The sequence below is a fragment of the Tursiops truncatus genome, chromosome 19 (genome assembly GCF_011762595.2).
Source record: "Tursiops truncatus isolate mTurTru1 chromosome 19, mTurTru1.mat.Y, whole genome shotgun sequence".
Classification (NCBI taxonomy): Eukaryota; Metazoa; Chordata; class Mammalia; order Artiodactyla; family Delphinidae; genus Tursiops; species Tursiops truncatus.
In genome coordinates this window covers 51,846,568-51,865,724 of record NC_047052.1, presented here as the reverse complement: position 1 = coordinate 51,865,724, position 19,157 = coordinate 51,846,568, and the positions used below count along the sequence as shown (strand labels likewise).

General features: G+C 50.8%; 1 protein-coding gene across 14 annotated transcripts in view; it reads left to right on the top strand.

Moving 5' to 3' along the window:
• VRK3 (VRK serine/threonine kinase 3) overlaps positions 1-19,157 on the top strand; it is a 69,944-nt gene that overhangs the window by 10,418 nt on the left and 40,369 nt on the right. For 9 of the 14 annotated variants that reach the window (XM_073796647.1, XM_073796651.1, XM_073796649.1 and 6 more), the window contains 8 exons: positions 1,373-1,486; positions 2,889-3,083; positions 10,725-10,789; positions 12,114-12,180; positions 13,475-13,559; positions 13,836-13,941; positions 15,581-15,673; positions 18,165-18,297. In XM_073796647.1, the coding sequence (XP_073652748.1) occupies positions 1,373-1,486; positions 2,889-3,083; positions 10,725-10,789; positions 12,114-12,180; positions 13,475-13,559; positions 13,836-13,941; positions 15,581-15,673; positions 18,165-18,297 (858 nt within the window). The remainder of the gene's footprint in view (positions 1-1,372; positions 1,487-2,888; positions 3,084-10,724; positions 10,790-12,113; positions 12,181-13,474; positions 13,560-13,835; positions 13,942-15,580; positions 15,674-18,164; positions 18,298-19,157) is intronic. The other 5 variants (XM_073796653.1, XM_073796658.1, XM_073796654.1 and 2 more) reach the window with 4 other exon arrangements.

Here is a 19,157-nt window from a genome sequence, read left to right as displayed (position 1 = left end):
ATGCCATGGGGCAACTAAGCCCACGCACCCCAACGATAGAGCCCATGTGCTCTGGAGCCCTCACGCACAACTAGAGAGCCCGCTTGCTCTGGAGCCCATGCGTCACAACTAGAGAGAAGCCCGCGCCCTGCAACAAAAGATCCTGCTTGCCGCAACTAAGACCCAATGCAGGCAATAAATAGATAGGGAGGGAGGGAGGGAGAGAGAGACAGAGACAGAGACAGAGAAAGGAAAGAAAGAAGGAAGGAAAGAAAGAAAGAAAGAAAAGGAAGAAAGGAAGGAAGAAAGAAAATGAAGAAAGAATGAAAAGAAAAAGAAAGAAAAGAAGGAAGGAAGGAAGGAAGAAAAGAAAAAAGAAAAGAAAGAAAACACAGACCCACAGGGCTGAGCAAATGCTATAGGGGGTATTGGTCCTGGGCTGTGTGCTGGTCATTATGGGGTACAGGAGACAAAGCATAGGGCCTGAGCAGCACAGGGGTGCAATTGGAAACCTCCTCTAAAATCTGGGACTTTTCAGTGGTAAAAAAAATTGCTCCACAGAGAAAATATGTGGAGACATTTGTCTGTCTCAGCCTTGATTGTGAGTGAAAAATGTCCTCTCTGAGAACTCCTAACCAAGAACTCACATCCTTAACCAGTTTGGGGCCAGAATTCATACTGATCTGTGTGGCCCCCAAAAAATACAAGCAGAAAAGTTAGTATAAAGTGATGAGTGGTGGGTGCCCTCCGCCCCAGCAGAGCCAAATCTTTTCTTGTGGAACATCTATTAAAGACAGACCTTAGACTTCCAACAGGCACATCAGCTCCCAACCAATTAACAAAGATACCAGGAAACAAGCCACTGCCAGGAGAAACACAAACTATATAATCAGACCTACAATGACCAGAGACCTTGGAATTAACAGACGAGAATATGTACAAAGCACATTTATTATGTTTACAGAAATAAAAGAAGTAATTGAAGGTACAGTGAAGGAACGAAAGCTAGTTAGGATTGATTAGGCAGATTTTAAAAGAACCAAATAAAATCTCTGATGATAAAAATAAATATCATCATGGCAATCAGAAACTCATTGGATGGTTTATACTCCAGACTAGACACTCTGAAGGAGAACAGTGAACTGGAAGACAGATCTGAAGAAATTACCTAAAGGAGACCACACTGTGATAAAGTGCTTGAGGATATAAAAGAGAGGCTAAGCCTCTCTTAGGAAAGAATAACTAAAACAAAGGAAAGTTTGTTTAGATTATTTAGGTGATAGTAGTAAAACTTGGCTGTGAGGGTCAAAGGGAAGAGAGTGTTGAATATGACCTCAGGTTTCTGGTTTAATGGTTCCTGGAAAGGACTTCTGTAACTCCAGTCTGCATTCAGTCTTCCTTTCTCTAGGCTCAAAGAAAAGGAGGAACACCAGTTCTGAAATATCTCCCAAGAAAGTGAAATGGCCCAGCTGCGCTTCCTCTCCCCCATCATCCCTTCTCTCAGAAGGTGAGAGTTCTGAATCTGAAGATACCTTCAGTACCTGTGAGAAACCCAAAGATGAGAGTTCTGCTCAATATGGGGGAAAGGAGGGTCATCTGACAATGTTTGAGGCATCATGCCTCTGCTCAGGCATCACATACGCCTGCTTGGACCCTCCTCCCAGGATCCTCCCCCACCTTCCAGCCCACAGGCTCCCCCTCCAGTCCATCCCTACATGGCCAGAGGTGACCTCACCTGTCCCTGCTCACAGCCCCCTACCGTCCCCATCGCCCCACTGTCTGGGCTCTTCAGCCTGACCTCTGAGACGATGGTCTGGTTCCTCCTTTAGCTCTCACCACAACCCTGTACACAGAAAACTCACTTTTGGAAATACTTTTTAGGGTTTTCAGCTTCTGGTCTTGGCTAAGTCTGTTCCTTCAGCCCTAGGGCCTCTCCTCTTTCCAGCACTCAGGGTCAGATCTCTAGGAAGCCTTTCCTGAATGCCATAGGCTGGATCAAGTCCACCTCATCTCCCTCCATAGCCTCTCTGTCCTCTTTGTCTGGGCTCCCACAGTGCCAGTGATGTCCTCATTTGAGTTCATGTCTCCTCCAGGCTCTATGTCCCTTTCTGCCTCGCTTGCTGGACTGAGAGTCCCTCGTGGACAGGGACCGGGTGGACTCATTTGTGTATTCCCTGTGCCAGCCAGTGAGCAGGGAAGGGTGAGGACCATATGCCCGTCTCCTTCCCACTGGGTCTTCGGATCTCAAGTCACAGCCCTTCGGTGTCTCCTCTTTCTCCCTTGTTATCTCTGGGCCCCACGGCCTCATCCCATCTGTGCCTTGGGTGGATGGCGGCTGGGAGGAGTGAAGCAGGGAATATCTTTTCCTGTGTCCCTATCTCACCACACCGCCCGCATTGTCTTGCCAGTCTAGGAGCCCCTCAAAGGCACGGCCTCAGTCTAACAAATGTCTTGTCCCTCTTCATGCTCAGCACAAAACCAGGTCCTGTTTTAGGATGTTTTGGGTTGAATGTCTGGAATGGTTTTTTTTTCCTCCCTGGCAAACTTCTACTCGTCCAATAGGACCCAACTCAAATGTCCCCTCCTCCATGAAGCCTCCCCTGACTTTTGCAGGCACTGTCAGTCTCTTTCTCATATTCCTCTGTACTGCCCTGTCTCAGACTCAGTTCTGACCAGCTGTGTCCAGGTCAGTCTCCCCCACCATATTAGAGGCTCCCAAGGGAAGGGTCCAGATCCAACTCACGTCCGGGTCCCCAGCTTCAGCACACAGGATCCGTGGAAGGTCTGAGGAAGCTTTTGTTGAATGGACAAATGAATAAATGAACAGTATTATGAGCGCCGTCTGATTACCCACCCAACTTTTCTCTCCCGGATGCCGCCTTTTCTTTATTCTCACCATCCTCCTGCAGGGTGCTGGAGCAGATCCCCAACCTCCCAGAGCAGCCCTCAGACAACCAGGCAGAGCCCTCAGGCACTGAAGCGGAGCCGGGTGACCACCTCGCTCAAGGCTTTGCCAGAGAGGACGGTGCTGATAGACAAGAGTGGGCAGCACTGGAAGCTGAGCTGCCTCCAGAGCAGGGATGGCCAGGGCATTCTCTATGAAGGTACACTCTGTCCACAGGTGGGCAGGTGCTGGGCTGGGCTGGGCTGGGTCGGGCCATCTTGGAGCCAAGGCAAAGGGGAGGGAACCACTTTCTGAGAATGGAGATGGAGCTGTATCCCAGCTGCAGACCTGCCTCGAGGCAGCTTTCTCTTAGAGCTGGGACTGCAAACCTATGCACCTACAGCGGCTGGGAAGGTAGAGTAAATGAGTGCAGGAGGCTGGGAGTCAGGCGATTGGGAGTGGTGGGGACTGTGGCCAACCAAAGCGCATGTGCCCTGGATAAAGAGGACACTCTTCTCCACCGCCACCTACTGTTGTCACGTGGGAGTGCAGGCCCAGTGTGGCCGGAAGATAAGGACAGTGATCACTGTCTGTCTGTCCTGCAGAGATAGGATGGACCCTCCCTCCAAATTTGGTTTGAATGTTGAGACCGATGAGGATATGAAAGGTTTACTGCTTGTGTAATTGAGATCTCTGGTGGGGGTAGAAGCTCTGTGAGAACAAGGAAGAGCACCTAGCCCCGGTTTTTACTGTGGTTAAGGGGCAGGGCTGGGGTGAGGGTTCTGCCCGGGCCAGGGCCTCATGTGGTTTGAATCTCTGCCATCACCAAAAGAGGGAGCTCCAGGCTTTCTTATCAGTGGGACGGGAAGAAGCAGGGCTGGGCTTTAAAGTTAAACAAAACAACAGTTAAACAAAAAATGCAGCAAGACAACTTGTTACAATGAAGGAAAAGATAACTGCACTGGAAATGTTAGTATTAATCAACCTAGCATTAACTGAGTGCTTACTCCAGGCCAGGCCTTGTTCTAAGCACTTTATGTGGTTTTATGAGGTTTTTTTGCATTTTTAAAAATTGAGATAAAATTCATATAAGATTCACCATTTTAAAGTCTACAGTTCAGTGGGTTTTAGTAGATTCACGATGGTGCGCATCCATCACCACCATCTAGTTCCAGAGTATTTCTGTCACCCCAAGAGGAAACCCTGTACCTTTACCAGTTACTCTCCTCCTCCCCCCCCAGCCCCTGGCAACCACTAATCTACTTTATGTCTCTGGATTTGCCTATTCTGGACATTTCAGGTAAATGGAGCGATACTCTCTGTGGCCTTTTTTGTCTGGCTTCTTCCCCTCAGCACGATGCTTTCAAGGTCCAACCATGTTGTCGCCTTTGTCAGAACTTCCTTCTGTTTTATGGCCGAGTAAGATTGCAGGGTGTGTATATATCACATCTGGTTGATCCATTTATCAGTTGGTGGATGTTTGGACTGTGTCCACTTCGGGCCATGATGAATAATGCTGCTGTGATCGTGCGTGTACAGGTTTTCACGTGGACTTATGTTTGCTTTATACTTCTTAACCCGTTTAATTCTCACGACAGCCTCATGACGTCAGCAAGGTCATTATCCCCATTTTCTAGATAAGGAAAATGAAGCCCAGGGGTGTTAATGACTAGACAGAGATCTGGCTCCAGAGAGCTTCCAAGCTTGCAGGAAAAGCCAGAGATCGGGATTTTGAGAGGAAATCTCTGATTTGGAAGCACCGGCCGGCCAGACACGGGTGCCGGCAATTTCAAGCCTCAGGTTGGCCATCCTGCCTTGGAGCCTGGGCAGGAGGGCAGGGCAGCCACATTTGAGACAGACCCAGGTGGGGACTTCCTGGTGGTCCAGTGGCTTCCACTGCAGAGGACCTGGGTTCGATCCCTGGTCAGGGAGGTAAGATCCCACGTGCCGTGCGGTAAGGCCAAAAAAAAGAAAAAACGGACCCAGGTGGAGTCGTGACTGGGCTCTGGCACACTGAGTGAGCCTGGGCGAGCAGCTCTGCCTTGATGTCCCAGTTGGGAAAGTGAGAGGTGGTGTCCTGCCCACCTCCTGGGGCTGTTGGTCCCAAATGGTGAGAAGGGACAGAGGCAATGAGCTTGGAAAACGGTAAAGGGATCTTCTCAGGCGGAGGTAGGTAGCATTAGTCATGGAGGGACAGAGGGTGAGGGAGGGAGAGAGGAGAGCATAAAGGGACACTAGGGAGCGCTCACTCCATGCCAGGCACTGTTCTGGGGCCCATTTAATGCTCCCAGCCACGCTAGGAGGGAGACACTCATGTTACTTCATCTTACAGCTGGAGCACAGAGAGGGAAAGCCACTCGCCCAAGGTCACACAACCTCAAAGTGACAGAGCTGGGATTTGAACCTAGGTGTAATTCGTAACCATTACACCACAAGAGAGGGAGGGAGGGAGGGAGGAGGAGGGAATCGGGGTGAGAAGGAATGAGAGGAAGAGAAAGGATAGAGGGGCAGAACCAACAACAAGAAAGGCTGGGGAGAGAGGATGGGGAGAGGCCCAGAGGACCGGGAAGGAAGAGGGAGAAGAAAGACAAACAAGGCAGGAGGCATCTGAAGGAAAAAAAACCCAGCTGTGTCCTCACATCAGAAACCCACAGTGGAAGGTTAGGAAGGAAATGCTCTGGGCCGTGTGTCTTCACCTTTTGTGTCTCGGGTTGTTTGATCAGACCCCTTCCCAGCCCGGTGCGAGGTCGGGGTGCTGGCTCGGGCACAGTGGGGAGGGGGCTGCGTGTAGATGTGCCTCAGGGCGGCGTTCCCCCAGGACAGGTTGCCTTTGGCTTCTGCCAGTTTGCACCAGTTGGGAAGATGTAGTTGAAAACAGTGAGAGTACAACAGCAGCAGCAACCAGAGTGGTGATTTTTATTATAGCAGCTGAGCTGATGCTTCCAGCCCGCTCTGCGCCCCCACCCCCGCTAAGTTCTCTATGTCTGTTAGCTCACCTGATTCCCATAGCAGCCCTGTGAGCTGGCACGCGCTCTTACTTTGTGAAACACTGAATTATAACGTCATCCTCCCTGGTCTCCCTGGCCCAGTTTGGGAGACCTGTCACCGAGGCAACCATGTAAATCCCTGCAGCTGCGGTATGTGTGGAGAATTGTTTCTGAGAAGCAACTGGGATTCAAGTCTCGGCCTGCCCCCCTGTGGATGGAGGTTCGGGGCTTGTATTCATTTCCTGTGGCCACCATCACAAATCACCATAAACTTAGTGGCTGAAGACAGCACACATTTATTCTCTTCTAGTTGTGGAGGTCACAAGACTGAAATCAGTCTAACGGAGCTAAAGTTAAGATACTGGCGAAGGGACTTCCCTGGTGGTCCAGTGGTTAAGACTCCGCACTTCCACTGCAGGGGGCACGGGTTCGATCCCTGGTCAGGGAACTAAGAACCTGCATGCCGCGTGGCACGGCCAAAAAAAATTTTTAAAAAAAAGAGATATGGGTAGGGCTAGTCCTTCCAAGAGGCTCCAGAGGCAAATCCGTTTCCTTGCCTGTTCAGCTCCCAGAGGCCGTCTGCATCCCTCGGCTTGTGGCCCCTTCCTCCATCCTCAAAGCACATCACCCCAGGCTCTGCTTCTACCATCACATCGCCTTCTCCTCTTCTGTGGTCAAATCTCCCTCTGCCTCCCTCTTTATAAGGACCCTTGTAGGATTACGTTAGGGCCCCCTGGATCATCCAGGACAGTCAGTCCCCACAGCACAGGACCCTTAATTTAATCACACCTACAAAGACTCGCCATTGGTTCTCTCTACCTGCAGCCCCTTAACACGACGTATCTCTCCCAGTGGCTGCCCTGAGCCTCTCCCTGGTCCTCAGTTTCAGCTACTCTGGGAGAATGGTTGCCTCCCTTTTCGAGGGGTTCCCCAGGGGTCCTTTAGGGCTTGTTTTAAGTACACAGTTAACTCAGCCCTGGCACCCTTGGCATTCATTGTGGGGGCTGTCCTGTGCACGATAGGGTGTTTGGCAGCATCCTCGACCTTCACCCATCCCCTCTCCCAGTCGTGACAACCAAAACTGTCTCCAGACATGGCCAGATGCCCGCTGGGGGGCAGAACCGCCCACGGTTGAGAACCACTGAGTCAGGCCGTCCCGGACGTGCCCTCCAAAGACAGAGAGACCCTGTCAGCTGGTAACTGTCGGGTGGAATCACTATTCTTTTATTAAGCGCCTTTCAGCTGTGCCCACAACAAAGGTTGGGCCAGAGAAGGGCAGGCCAGGCAGAGGCACAGCACAGGCAAAGACTCAGAGGCTGGAAACCCACGCAGGAAGCGTCAGGATCCTGGTGTTGCTGACGGTGGGGCCTGGGATGCCCGGAGTCCCCATCCAGGTTTGGGGAGGCGGGAAAGCATAGGCAGACCGGTTGAGTTAGCCTTCTGCCTCTGCCGGCAGGTCGTTGTCTGATCTTCCTCGAGGGATGTCATGACCTTGCGCCTCAGTTTCCTCACCTGCCAAATGGAGAGTGTAATAACACCGACCTCACGGGGTTGTCGTTAAGAGAGTTAAATGAGTAGAACGATGAGCAGGAAAATAGCAAAAGCACCGTATAAACGCTTCCTGTTGTTATTCTGGTTATGATGGATCCCAGCGCAGCATTGTTGCTCCAAGTTCAATGTCGCCTGTCTCTTGGCCATCAGAGGCTCCCACCTGCCTGCCTGCCACACCCCTGTCTGCATTTGTCACACGTAGGGACTTTCCATACACGTATCAGGTTTGCATCAAGCAGGGGTCTCCCAGGTCGCAGGGTCTGGAGCCAGGTTTACAGCCCGGCTCTGCTGAGGCCCTCGGCCAAGCCCACTGCCCTTCCTCCTCTGTCGCTTCCTCTGTGTAATGGGAATTGCCCAGCTGACTCCCCGGCGTCGGCGGGAGGGCCAGTGAGAAGAGTGGAGGGGAAAAGCCCTTCATAATCTGCAGAGCAGTGCAGGAAAAGCATATTTAAATTACCAGCTGTTCTGCCTGCTTCCGAGTGCCAGGCATGTGGTTCGTTGACTGGTGCTTTTCCTCGGACCCTGAGGTAACTCTGAGGCAGGTACTGTTTTTATGCCTGAGAGGTGCCCCGGCCATTTCCAGCATGCCCCTCAAAGATCCCCCCCAAACCCCCTCCGCACAGGTGGGAAGGACGCCTCTCTCCCCCAAGATCCATGATCTTTCCACATTTCCCTCCTTTAGGCTGGGCTCAGGTCACCTTTGGCCGTAAATCTGTAAGCCCTGGTTCCTGCCCGGCTCCAGCTGGAGCTTCTTGAAGGCAAGGGTGGCTTCTAGGTAACTTTGTCACCTCCCTGCCCCTTAGCTCAGTGTCTCAGACAACGCCAGCCTGGATGGTTAGGAAGGGTGGGAAAGAAGAGAGAAAAGGGAGGAGGATGCAGAGAGCCAGCTGGGATGGATGGCGATGGTTCGGTTCATGAGCTCCTGGGGGTGAGCTAGACCTAGGCCAGTGCCGCTCTGCCGCCTACCAGCTGTGGGCCCTCGGCTGATTATATTTTAAAAGCTGCCACACACTGAGCGCTCCCGGCGTGCCCAGTGTGATGCTGGGCTGTGGTGGGGGCATCATTGAGCAGCTCATACAAAGGGTGAAGCTGGGGTTGTTCCCTGGCGGTCCAGTGGTTAGGACTCCATGCTTTCACTGCCAAGGGCCCAGGTTCAGTCACTGGTCAGGGAACTAGGATCCCACAAGCCACGCGGCATGGCCAAAACCAAAAACGGGTGAAGCTGGCTATGATTCCTGCTCAGCTGGTATTGTTGTTATTCCTGCCGACCCCTCTGAATCCTTGCATCCAGTCTCAGGGGTGGGCTTCATTAGTCCTACTTTACTGACATGGGGCGGAGGCCCAGAGAGGATTAGCACCTCACACCAAGTCACAGAGTTGACGGAGGGGCTGGGCTTGAGCCCGGATCTACGTGGCACAAAGCCTCCCGTGTCACTTGACCTCAGTAAGCTTCGGCTTTCTCGTCTCGTCCGTCAAGTGGAGCTAACAGGGAACAGTTCTTAGAGCTTTCTGAGATGCTTTTCCCAGGTTATAATCCTCAAATTTGGCTCAAATAAAATTTTCCATTTGTCTCTTAAAAAAAAAATGGAGCTAACGACGACAGCCACCGTAATAGTAATAACAATAACATTGTATTAGACCTTCCTAGGGCCGTTCTGAGCATTAGAGGAAACAATGTGCGTAAAGCCCACACTTAGCACGGGGCAGTAGACTTTGCAGGGTTTGTAATTAAGCAGAATGGGGCAAGCATGCAGGTGTTTATGAGGAAGTGCCCCAGGGATCAGCACCTGCAGAGGGGAGGGGGAGGAAGTGGTGGGGCAGGGGGGAGACATAGAGCGCTGGAGCAGCCCAGGGATCGCCGCGGCTGGCCCCATGGGGGCTCTGGAGCAGAAGCAGTCCTTCAGTGTGGTTCTGAGTTAGGCCAACACGGCTGGGCCTTTATATCCCCCTCCATCAGCTTTTGGCTATAGGCCGCCCTGGGACTTGCAGCTGAGGGCATCCCTGAGGGACTGAAGGCTGCTGCAGTGGCCTCTCCAGGTTGCGTGGGGCTAGGGGAACAGGTCCTCCTCCAAGGGGATCTGCGTCCATCACACGGTACTTATGCATTGTTCAAAGACGGGGATATTGAATAGTATCCCCTGAGCTGAGAAGGAACTTTGAGATCGAAGAAAACGAAGTGTACAGCTCCATAAAGTACAGTTACGAAGTTTATTGTGGGTACCTTACATATGGGTAGGATCCTGCGGACAGCGATCTGGAAGCATTTGCAGCTGCACTCTGTGCTGCCAGAAGGGGTACAGGGGATTTAAAGGGGCCAAAGCTAAAGATAGAATCTGACTTCTAAGGGGGAAGCACGTCTGCGCCAACAGGAGCTGGGTTTTTGCTTCCCCTGGGGGGTCTCATAACCATTATTCCTCGTGGACCGTGAACCATCTGTGTCAGCAAAAGTCATTCTTCCAGTTTTCAGAGGAAGGCTTAAAGTTAATCAGGAACTTATCTGGCTTGGGTGCGTTCCTCATGCGTAGGCTAGAGCTCTGTCATGCAGAAAGGGGAGGGGGTAGGACAGTGGGCCTAAGATGACCCTGACAAGATGGAGTCGGTGTGGTTCAGCCACACACCCATATATGCAGACAAATGCATACAGCTGCTGAGTCAGGGGCCCCAGAACCACCCCTGGGTTCAGTGATTCACTGGGGGGACCCACAGGCCTCAGCCTATAGTCATAATTTATTATAGCAGAAGGATACAGCACAGTCACCAAAGGGATAAAGCACATGGGGTAAGTCCGGGGGAACCAGCGCCAGCTTCCGGAGTCCCCTCCCCTTAGAGTCACACGGGATTTATAACAAGCTGTGACGTCACACATGAAACGCTCATTAGAGGAATGATCATTAGAGACTCAGTGCCCAGGATTATTGTTGGATGCTGGTCCCACAGGCACTCTCTGCCTGGCAGGTACCAAAATTCTACTCTCAGAAGGAAAGCAGGTGTTCAGCATAATGGTTTGGGCACCGGGAGCCCCTTTTATTGGTTAGGAATCCTAGAACCTTCCCAGCTGATTGGCAGACACCAGCCGAGGTTCAGCCTTGCACGCAGGCCTTTCGGAGGAGAGCAGTCTCATGTTTAATTACCCTTTGTGCACAGCTGTGTATTAACAGAGAGAGAGAAAGAAGCTGTTGAAAATAGGAAGGAGCAGGTCATGAAAGTCGAGAATGCACTTGACCCTGTGGGAATCCGTTAACCACAGCTGCTGCTCGTTACTCAGGACACTGACCCTGACCTTCCCTCTAGATGATAACCTTGCTCCTTTCGTCCATCCACAGCTGAGCCCGACTCCACCTTTGCCTGCGAGTCAAGTCTCGGAAAACAAAGATTCTCACTTAAACTAGTGAGTGGCCCCGGGGGGGAGCAGCACTGAGGGGCTGGCCTGGGGCTTTAGCAAATGCACCACTGACCTCCAAGCCCCTCTGTGGGCTGGGCAAGCCAGAGAGCACAGCCTTGGCCTTCAAGGAGCAGTGGGATCTTGGGTGGGGCACGTTTCCCTCTGGGCCTTGGGTTCTTCTACATGGGGCCCCTCAGAAACCGCAGTCGGGTCCACCCATGAGCCCTGGCTCTGATGCTTTCTGGCTGTGTGTCTGGGCAAGCGCCCGAAACCTGGGACGGCTGGGTTGGGTGCCCTCCCTTGGCCCTAGATGGAAGCCGTGTGAGTGGTTCAGAGCCGGTGCTCCTGAACCAGGCTCGCAGATGAGTGATAGCACCTGCTTGCTGAGAGCCTGTCCTGCGCCCAACCCTGGGCTAAGAGTTTCATAATCAAACCTGTGGGGTGGTTACTGTGTTTCCCATTTAACAGATGAGGAAATAAAGGCTCGGTCGCTTGCCCAGGGACGCCCATTATGAAAATTGCTTTGTTCACTGCTGTATTGACAATGCCCAGAACAATACTAGGCACATAATAGGTGCTTTATAGAAAGAATGAGTGAATGGCAGAGCTGAGATTTGAACCCAGTTCTCTTTGACCCTGTGCCCTGAAGAACCCAGCTGTACTAGTTGTGTTTAATTAAAATATTTGGTTTGACTGCTTGGAAAAAATGACCCAATGTTAGTTATGGCTTAAACAAGTATATTTTATTGCTTTTCCATTTAACAGTCTGGGGGCAGTGGTCCAGGGCTGATATGATAGTTCCATAAACCAGGGGCTTACTTTCCTTCTCTCTTGTTGCTCCAGGCCCCTCAATCTATAACGTTCATCTCATGGGCTGAGATGGCTGCTCCACCTCCTACCATCTCATCTGCATTCCAGCCAATTGGAACAGGAAAAGAGGAAGGGGAGTGCCTGCCCTAGCCCTTTAAGGGCATAACCTGGAAGTTGCCCGTGTCTCTTCTGCTCACGTCCCCATTGGCCAGAACTTGGTCATGTGGGCATTCCTCACTGCAAGGGAGACTGGGAAATGTAGTTTTTAGCTGAAGGGCATGTGTCTAGGGAAAACTTGTAGATCCTATTGTAAAAGAAAAGGAACCTGGGCAGTGACTCAAAGTCTCTGATATATGTTCACATGGAGCACCCTAGGGAATTTGGTTCTGATGTGCAGGACTTGGGGAACCTGGGTTATTGCTGGCATTACCCTGGGGTAATCCATGGCCAGTGATGACCTTGGAGCCCTTGCCTAAGAGATTCCAGTGTGACAGCCTTTTCCCCTCTCCTCCTCCACTAGGATGCCAAGGATGGGCGCTTGTTCAATGAGCAGAACTTCTTCCAGCGGGCCGCCAAGCCTTTGCAAGGTATTCCTCAGGGAAGTGGGCAAGTGGGGGAAGAGTTGGGGGTACCGGCTTGGTCAAAACAACTGGCTTCTCCCTGAAGGTGTGGGCAGGGTGGGGATTAAATTAAAGGCCCAGGTTTGCTCCCATCACCCCTCGGGCCTCAAGCCCCAGAGGACAGACAGCGGACAATGGGCTGAGGCTGGCTTGTCATACCAGCTCTTGAGCGCCAAGTATTAAATTTTCACAAATACTGCAAGCCAGTTATTAAAACATAGCCATCGGACTTCCCTGGTGGTCCAGTGGTTAAAACTCCGTGCTCCCAATGCAGGGGGCCTGGGTTCAGTCCCTGGTCAGAGAACTAGATCCCACATGCCACAACGAAGATCCTGCGTGCTGCAACTAAGACCCAGCGCAGCCAAATAAATAAATAAATAAATTTTAAAATAATAAAACTGCCCTGCAAGCTTTCAGTCATAGCCATCTTAAATAAATAAATAAAACATAGTCATCATAAATTAATTTTATCAATTTACAGTCAAATTAGGAGCAAGGATAATAAATACTCAAAGTCCATCCCTTCCTAATTATTTGTCTACATTTTCTATCATCTAGACTTTTTTTTTTTTGGCCACGCCTCTTGGCGTGTGGGATCTTAGTTCCCCGACCAGGAATTGAACCCATGCCCCCTGCAGCGGAAGCGCAGAGTCCTAACCACTGGACCGCCAGGGAAGTCCCTACTATCTATATTGAGGTTGTTTACATTCACTGTATCTGTGTGGTGGAAATACCATGTAAGGGCACGCTACTGCCTCTCTTTCTACCTCAGTCTTCCATGATACCACATTGGTAGCTTGAAATTGGCCATACTGGGAAGTATTTACACCACAGAAATCAGCAAACACGACAGATCAAGGCTATCTTTCCCCAGACAACCAGCTGTTAAACTTTTATCAGCACACCGCTGGATCCATACCATCCAACTGAGATCCTGGAAGGTGGGCGGACATGTAGTGACACCTTGACCAGTTTAGACACTCCCCGATCTCATTAGCTCTACATGGGAATTCAGAGGTTACGCTGTCGCTCTTACCTTTTCCACTCACTCCAGATTTGTCAGTGCTTTCTCCCATGTTCACACCCCCTATCGTCACCCCCCTCGCTGTCATGCACCCACAGAGGCGACATCACCAACCAGGAGACCCAGTGTGTGGCCTGGGCTCGGGCGCGCTCTGCTTCTGGTCTGGGAACAGGCTGCTGTTCATTGTGGGTGCAGGGCCAGGTGGGCCCTAACCTCTCAGGCCCCTGCCTCCCACAGTGAACAAGTGGAAAAAGCTGCACTCGACCCCCCAGCTGGCCATCCCCACCTGCGTCGGTTTTGGCATTCACCAGAACAAGTACAGGTGAGTCACTTCACTTGCCACTCGCCTCACTGGCCCCTTCCTTTCTCTCCCTGTCACATGCCCAGGCATGGCTGGGACCCTGGAGCCATTGGCCAGATAGTTGCTTCCTTCCTTCCCCCAGCCTTGAGCCAGGCTGGTCCCCTACCAATCCGAAACCTTCATCTCACCCAGGACCGGGATCTGGTAGCCCCCAGCCACACCGCATCCTTGGTGGCTTGTATTCCATCCCCTCCCCTGGTCATCTCTCCCACTTGCTGGGACACTCATGTCTTCCAGGTTCTTGGTGTTCCCCATCCTGGGGAGGAGCCTTCAGTCGATCCTGGATGACTACCCGAAGCATGTGATGTCAGTGAGGTCTGTGTTCCAGATGGCCTGCCGGCTGGTAAGTCCCTGAGAGTTGCAGGCTCCCATCCAGAGGATGGCCCCCCAGGTCCTAGTTTATCCGTCTGTTTGCTCATTGACACGTTCAGCCCGCACCTCCCTCTGCTGGGCACTGGGGCGAGCACGGTGACCAACACAGCTGAACACCAGGCTGTTAGAACCAGAGTGATAAGTGGGACTTCCCTGGCGGTCCAGTGGTTAAGACTCTGCACTTCCAGTGCAGGGGGCGCGGGTTCAATCCCTGGTTGGGGCACTAAGATCCTGCATGCCGTGCAACGCGGCCAGAAAAAAAAAACAGAGTGATAAGTATTGTCAGGAGACCGTAGCAGTTGGAGGAAGGGTCCCAGCCTAAATTGAGGGGTTCAGTTGAACTTCCTGGTAGAGGTCATTTCTAAGTCAAGAGTGGGAAATAGCAAGGTGCTGGGTAGAGTAGGAGTGGAGATGCATGGGAGAACATTCCAGGCCAAGGATATAGCTTAGGCAAAGGCTGGTGTGGGAGAGAGAGCACAAGACTTTTGTTCATTCATTCCTTCCTTCATCCATCGTTTCATTAAATATTTATCAGGTCCCTGCTGGGAATCAGACACTGTCCCAGGGGCTGGGAGTACCATGGGGGGCAGCACAGTCATGGTTTTTATGCCTAGTGGGAGAGGATGATATTAAATCACAGTTGCACAAATTGTGGAAAGTGCTTTGACTAGAAGTGATGGAGAATAAGAGGACCCAGTGTAAATTGCTGGAGGGATGGAAGTGGCAAGGGAGTGACACATCAGGTGAGTCCTGAAGGTCAGTACGCTCAGAGTGTCTGCAGTGGGACGTGTAGAGGGGAAAGGTAACAGCTGAGGGTGGTGTGGGAGCTCAGCAGTGACCAGATCACGCAGGACCTTGAACACCAACCTGGGGAACCGGGACTCTGTCCCGAGGGCGCTGGGGAGCCACGCGAGGATTGGGAATAGGGGAAGGCAGGGTCAGCTCTGGGTGTAGAAAGACCCTGTGGGCCGTGTGGGGACGGGCCGGAGGGGTGAGATGGAGGCTGGGTGAGGTCAGCACAGAGAGGACCAGGCCTGAGGAGGAGCTGGGCTGTGGGGATGGAGAGATTGAACAAGCAGAACTTGGTGGGCAGTAGAGCCTTGGAGTCGACGGGGGCTTGGGTTGTAATCAAGATGTAAGGAGTACCTGGGCAGTTCAATGTATGAGCTCAATGGAAAAGTCAGAGCTAGAGATCAGAATATAAATTACTTAGCTAAATGTATTTCTGCTTCCTAGGGCAAATGAGAAAAAACCTCTTTGATGTACATGAGTGCTGGGTTTTCTTTCTTGCGGGGGGTCAATAAGTAACCAGCTTCTTCCCCTCCTGAGATCAGCCAAGAGATAGACATAAGAGGTCAGTGGAAAACCAAATATCGGCTTTAATGCTGAATTTTTCAAAAACCTAATTAGAAGACATGCTTAGGTGTGCTGATGCTTCACTTAGGAGTAGTCAGGCTTGGACCACCGCCACCGCCACCGCCACCACCACCCCCTCACAAGCAGCACCACGTGACCCCAGGCCCAACAGTGGGGGTTCCCTCCGGAGCTTTGCATCAGAGCCTCTTTGTGTCAGCCTGCTGCTCAGGAGATGCTTGCTTGCTTCCCCCCAGCTGGATGCCCTGGAGTTCCTCCATGAGAATGAGTATGTTCACGGCAATGTGACAGCTGAGAATATCTTTGTGAATCCAGAGGACTTGTGCCAGGTAATAGCCAGGTCCTCCTCCATCCTGGGGGCTCTCTGGGCTCAGGATCTCACCTGTCTCAAAACCTGCGTTTATTTCACAATGCTTGTTGCAGACAAAGAATTGCTATCCGTCATGTATAAAGAGTTCCTTCAAATAAATAAGAAGAGATAAGTGACTTAGTAGAAAAATAGACAAGGATAGAAAAAGCAGTTCATAGAAAAAGAAATCCACAGGTTAGTTAAATGTATGAAAAGATGCTTAACCTCCCTAATAGTCATAGCAATTACTCTTAAAATACACTATTTTTACCCTTTGGGTGGACAAAATTAAAAAGAAAAATAGTATCTCCTGCTGATAAGGATGTAAGGAACTAGGAATTCTTTACATACTATTGGAAGTATGAAATGGGCAACTTTTTGGAAGGTAATTTGAATATAGCAGTCAAAATTCAAATGCATATGTTTTTTGATCCACCGGGTCCTCTTTTAGGAACGTATCTTATCCATATATTCGAAGATACATGTACAAAATGTTCCTGACAACGTTGATTGTGACAGTAAAATTGGAAAACCTCAAATTTATACTCCCAGTAGAGTACTAATTAGTATTTTAAAGTAAATTCTAATTACTCCTGCTAATGACAGAAACCCAATTTAACATGCCTTAAGCAAAAAAGAAAAAGGAAAAAAAGTTTAAAAAGGGCCAAGTGCAATTTATTGCTCCATGGAGTGGAAAAATCTAGGGCTTCACTGGCTTCAAGCGTGGCTGAATCTAAGGACTCAGACCCAGTCATTGGGAAGCTGGCGCTTCCCTTTCTGGGCTCTTCTTGTGTTTGCATTGCTCATAATCAGGCAAACTGTCTTCCCTGTGGTGACAAAATAACCACCAGCAAACGAGGCTCAAATCCCCTCAGTTGAGCAACCCCAGTGGAAATAGATCAGGTGAGCCCCACCTCAGACACATGGACTGAGAACTGGAGAGGGGTGATCCCAGAGAAAAACCCTGGAACCATATTAGTCAGAGCTCTCTAAAGAAACAGAACCAATAGAATGTGTGTGTGTGTGCGTATGTATATAAGGGGGAGAGAGAGATTTATGATAAGGAGCTGCCTCAGACAATTATGGAAGCTGATCTAGGGACCTCGATCTGCAATCGGCAGCCTGGAGACCAGAAGAGCTGATAATGTGTCTCATCAGATCCAAAGGCCTGGAAACTAGAAGAGGTGATCGTGTGATTTCCAGTCTGAAAGCTGGCAGCCCCGAGACTCAAGAAGAGCCAATATTTCTGTTCAAATCTAAAGGCAAGAAAAGGCTGATGTTCGGCTCATGTGGTCGGGCAGGAGGCATTCATTCCCTTTCACTCAGCTTTTGTGTTCTATTCAACTGATTGGGTGAGGCCCGTGCACACTAGAGAGGGCAATCTGTTTTATTCAGCCTACTGATTTAAATATCCATCTCATCCAGCTACACCCTCACAGACACACCCAGAATAACCTTTGGCTACATGTCTGGGTACCCTGTGGCCCAGTCAGGCTGACATATAAAGTTAACCATCACAAACTGTGACCAGAAGAAAAAGATGTAGGTCTCACATGGACAAAGCCAACAGTTTTCTACTCTCCATTCGGCAGAATAAGATGCAGCCATTAGGGACTTCCCTGGTGGCGCAGTGGTTAAGAATCCACCTGCCAATGCAGGGGACACGGGTTTGAGCCCTGGTCCAGGAAGATCCCACATGCTGTGGAGCAATTAAGCCCTTGCGCCACAACTACTGAGCCTGCGTGCCTAGAGCCCGTGCTCTGCAACAAGACAAGCCACTGCAATGAGAAGCCGTGCGCTGCAGTGAAGAGTAGCCCCCGCTCGCCACAACTAGAGAAAGCCCGCGCGCAGCAACGAAGACCCAACACAGACATTAGTTAATTAATTAATTAAATTTTTTTTAAATGCAGCCATTAAAAAGCTGATGTGGCTAACTGTGTGTGTCTAGTAGATAAGGGCTTTTTGTTTTAAACTCAGTTAAGCCTCCTAACAGCCCTGCAAGGTGAGGACTGTCATATCTTCATTTTACAAATGGAGAAATCAAAGCACAGAGAAGTTTCATAATTTGCCCAAAGTTGTATGGCCACTAAAGGGCCAAGCTGGCATTGGAACCTGGTCTGTCTGGCTCTAGAGTTAATACACTGTTGAAGTGCAGTAAGCTGTGTGTCCAGCAGGAGGTAGAGTGTGATCCACGTGTGGGAAAATAGAGCCCCCTCCCGGACCACATGTGTTTACTGATTATTGAAAGAAAATGATTTGAAATAACACATAAGAATCTATATTAATGGTTACTTCTGGACAGTGGGTTTAGGGGGGCTGAGCAGTGATGGGGACAGTTGGTTTGTGTTTTTTCACACCCTTGTGTACTGTTTGGCATTATGTTTCAAATTGCACCCACGATTGAAATCTCTGACTCCAGAATCCAAGCTCCTAACCTTCAAACTGTATGGCTTCTCCCCACGTCCACACAGGTGACCCTGGCAGGCTACGGCTTCACCTTCCGCTATTCGCCAGGTGGCAGACACGTGGAGTACAACGAAGGCAGCAGGACTCCACATGAGGGGGACCTTGAGTTCATTAGCATGGACCTGCACAAGGGATGTGGTAAGAGGCCAGAGAAGGGATTCGGGACCATGGAGACATGCTTCTCGGACAAGGGCAGTTGTAGGTTTTCACAGCCACGGACAGCAGATGGCCAAACACAGGAGTCAGACTGAGCCAGGGAGCCACAGTAGGGATTCAGGACCATGGATAGCGCCCACACACATGAGGGCATTGTGGGGCAGTAGTCCAGCGCCAAGGGCAGTGAGCAGTTGACTGCAAGGAAGCCCTGCGGCTCCAGAGGTTCACGTTCAGGATCTCTCTAGACTTGGAACGTGAGAGTTGCTCAGGAGTCATCTAGGAGGGGCTGTTGAGTAAGCAGTTGGCTGTCCACGTCAGCAGCACAGGAGCGGGGTCTGGATGGAGACTCAGATGTCAGCAGTATCTCAGGAGTTGTCAGTTGAAGCCCAGGGATGGGAATGAAATTATCCAAGGAAGGTGTATGGGGAGAGAAGAGAGCACTTTGAGAAGAAGATTCCTTGAGGAGGTCTCGGCCTCTCCTTCCCAAACCCCTTGATATGACCATCCATGTGCCTGCCTGCATCCTCCCACTACACTAAGCTCCCCCAGGGAAGCGATGGTGCCTGTGCCTCCAGCACCAGAGGGCGAAGGTCTGGCAGAGTCAACTCTCAGTGTTCGTTGAGTGCTTATGTGGAGTGTTGTCTACATCATGTGGTTCAGGAAGCAGAAGAAAAATCAAACCCTGCTGTCTCCTTTGCCCTCCCCTACTGAGGGAGGCTGAGTTCAGTGCCCATCCTTCTGCGTTCCCTCATGCGCTGCTCTGTCTCCTCTATAACCCAGATGATCCCACGCTATAACTGTCTCTCCACTGGACTGTCAAGGGCTGGGACCCTACCAAACTC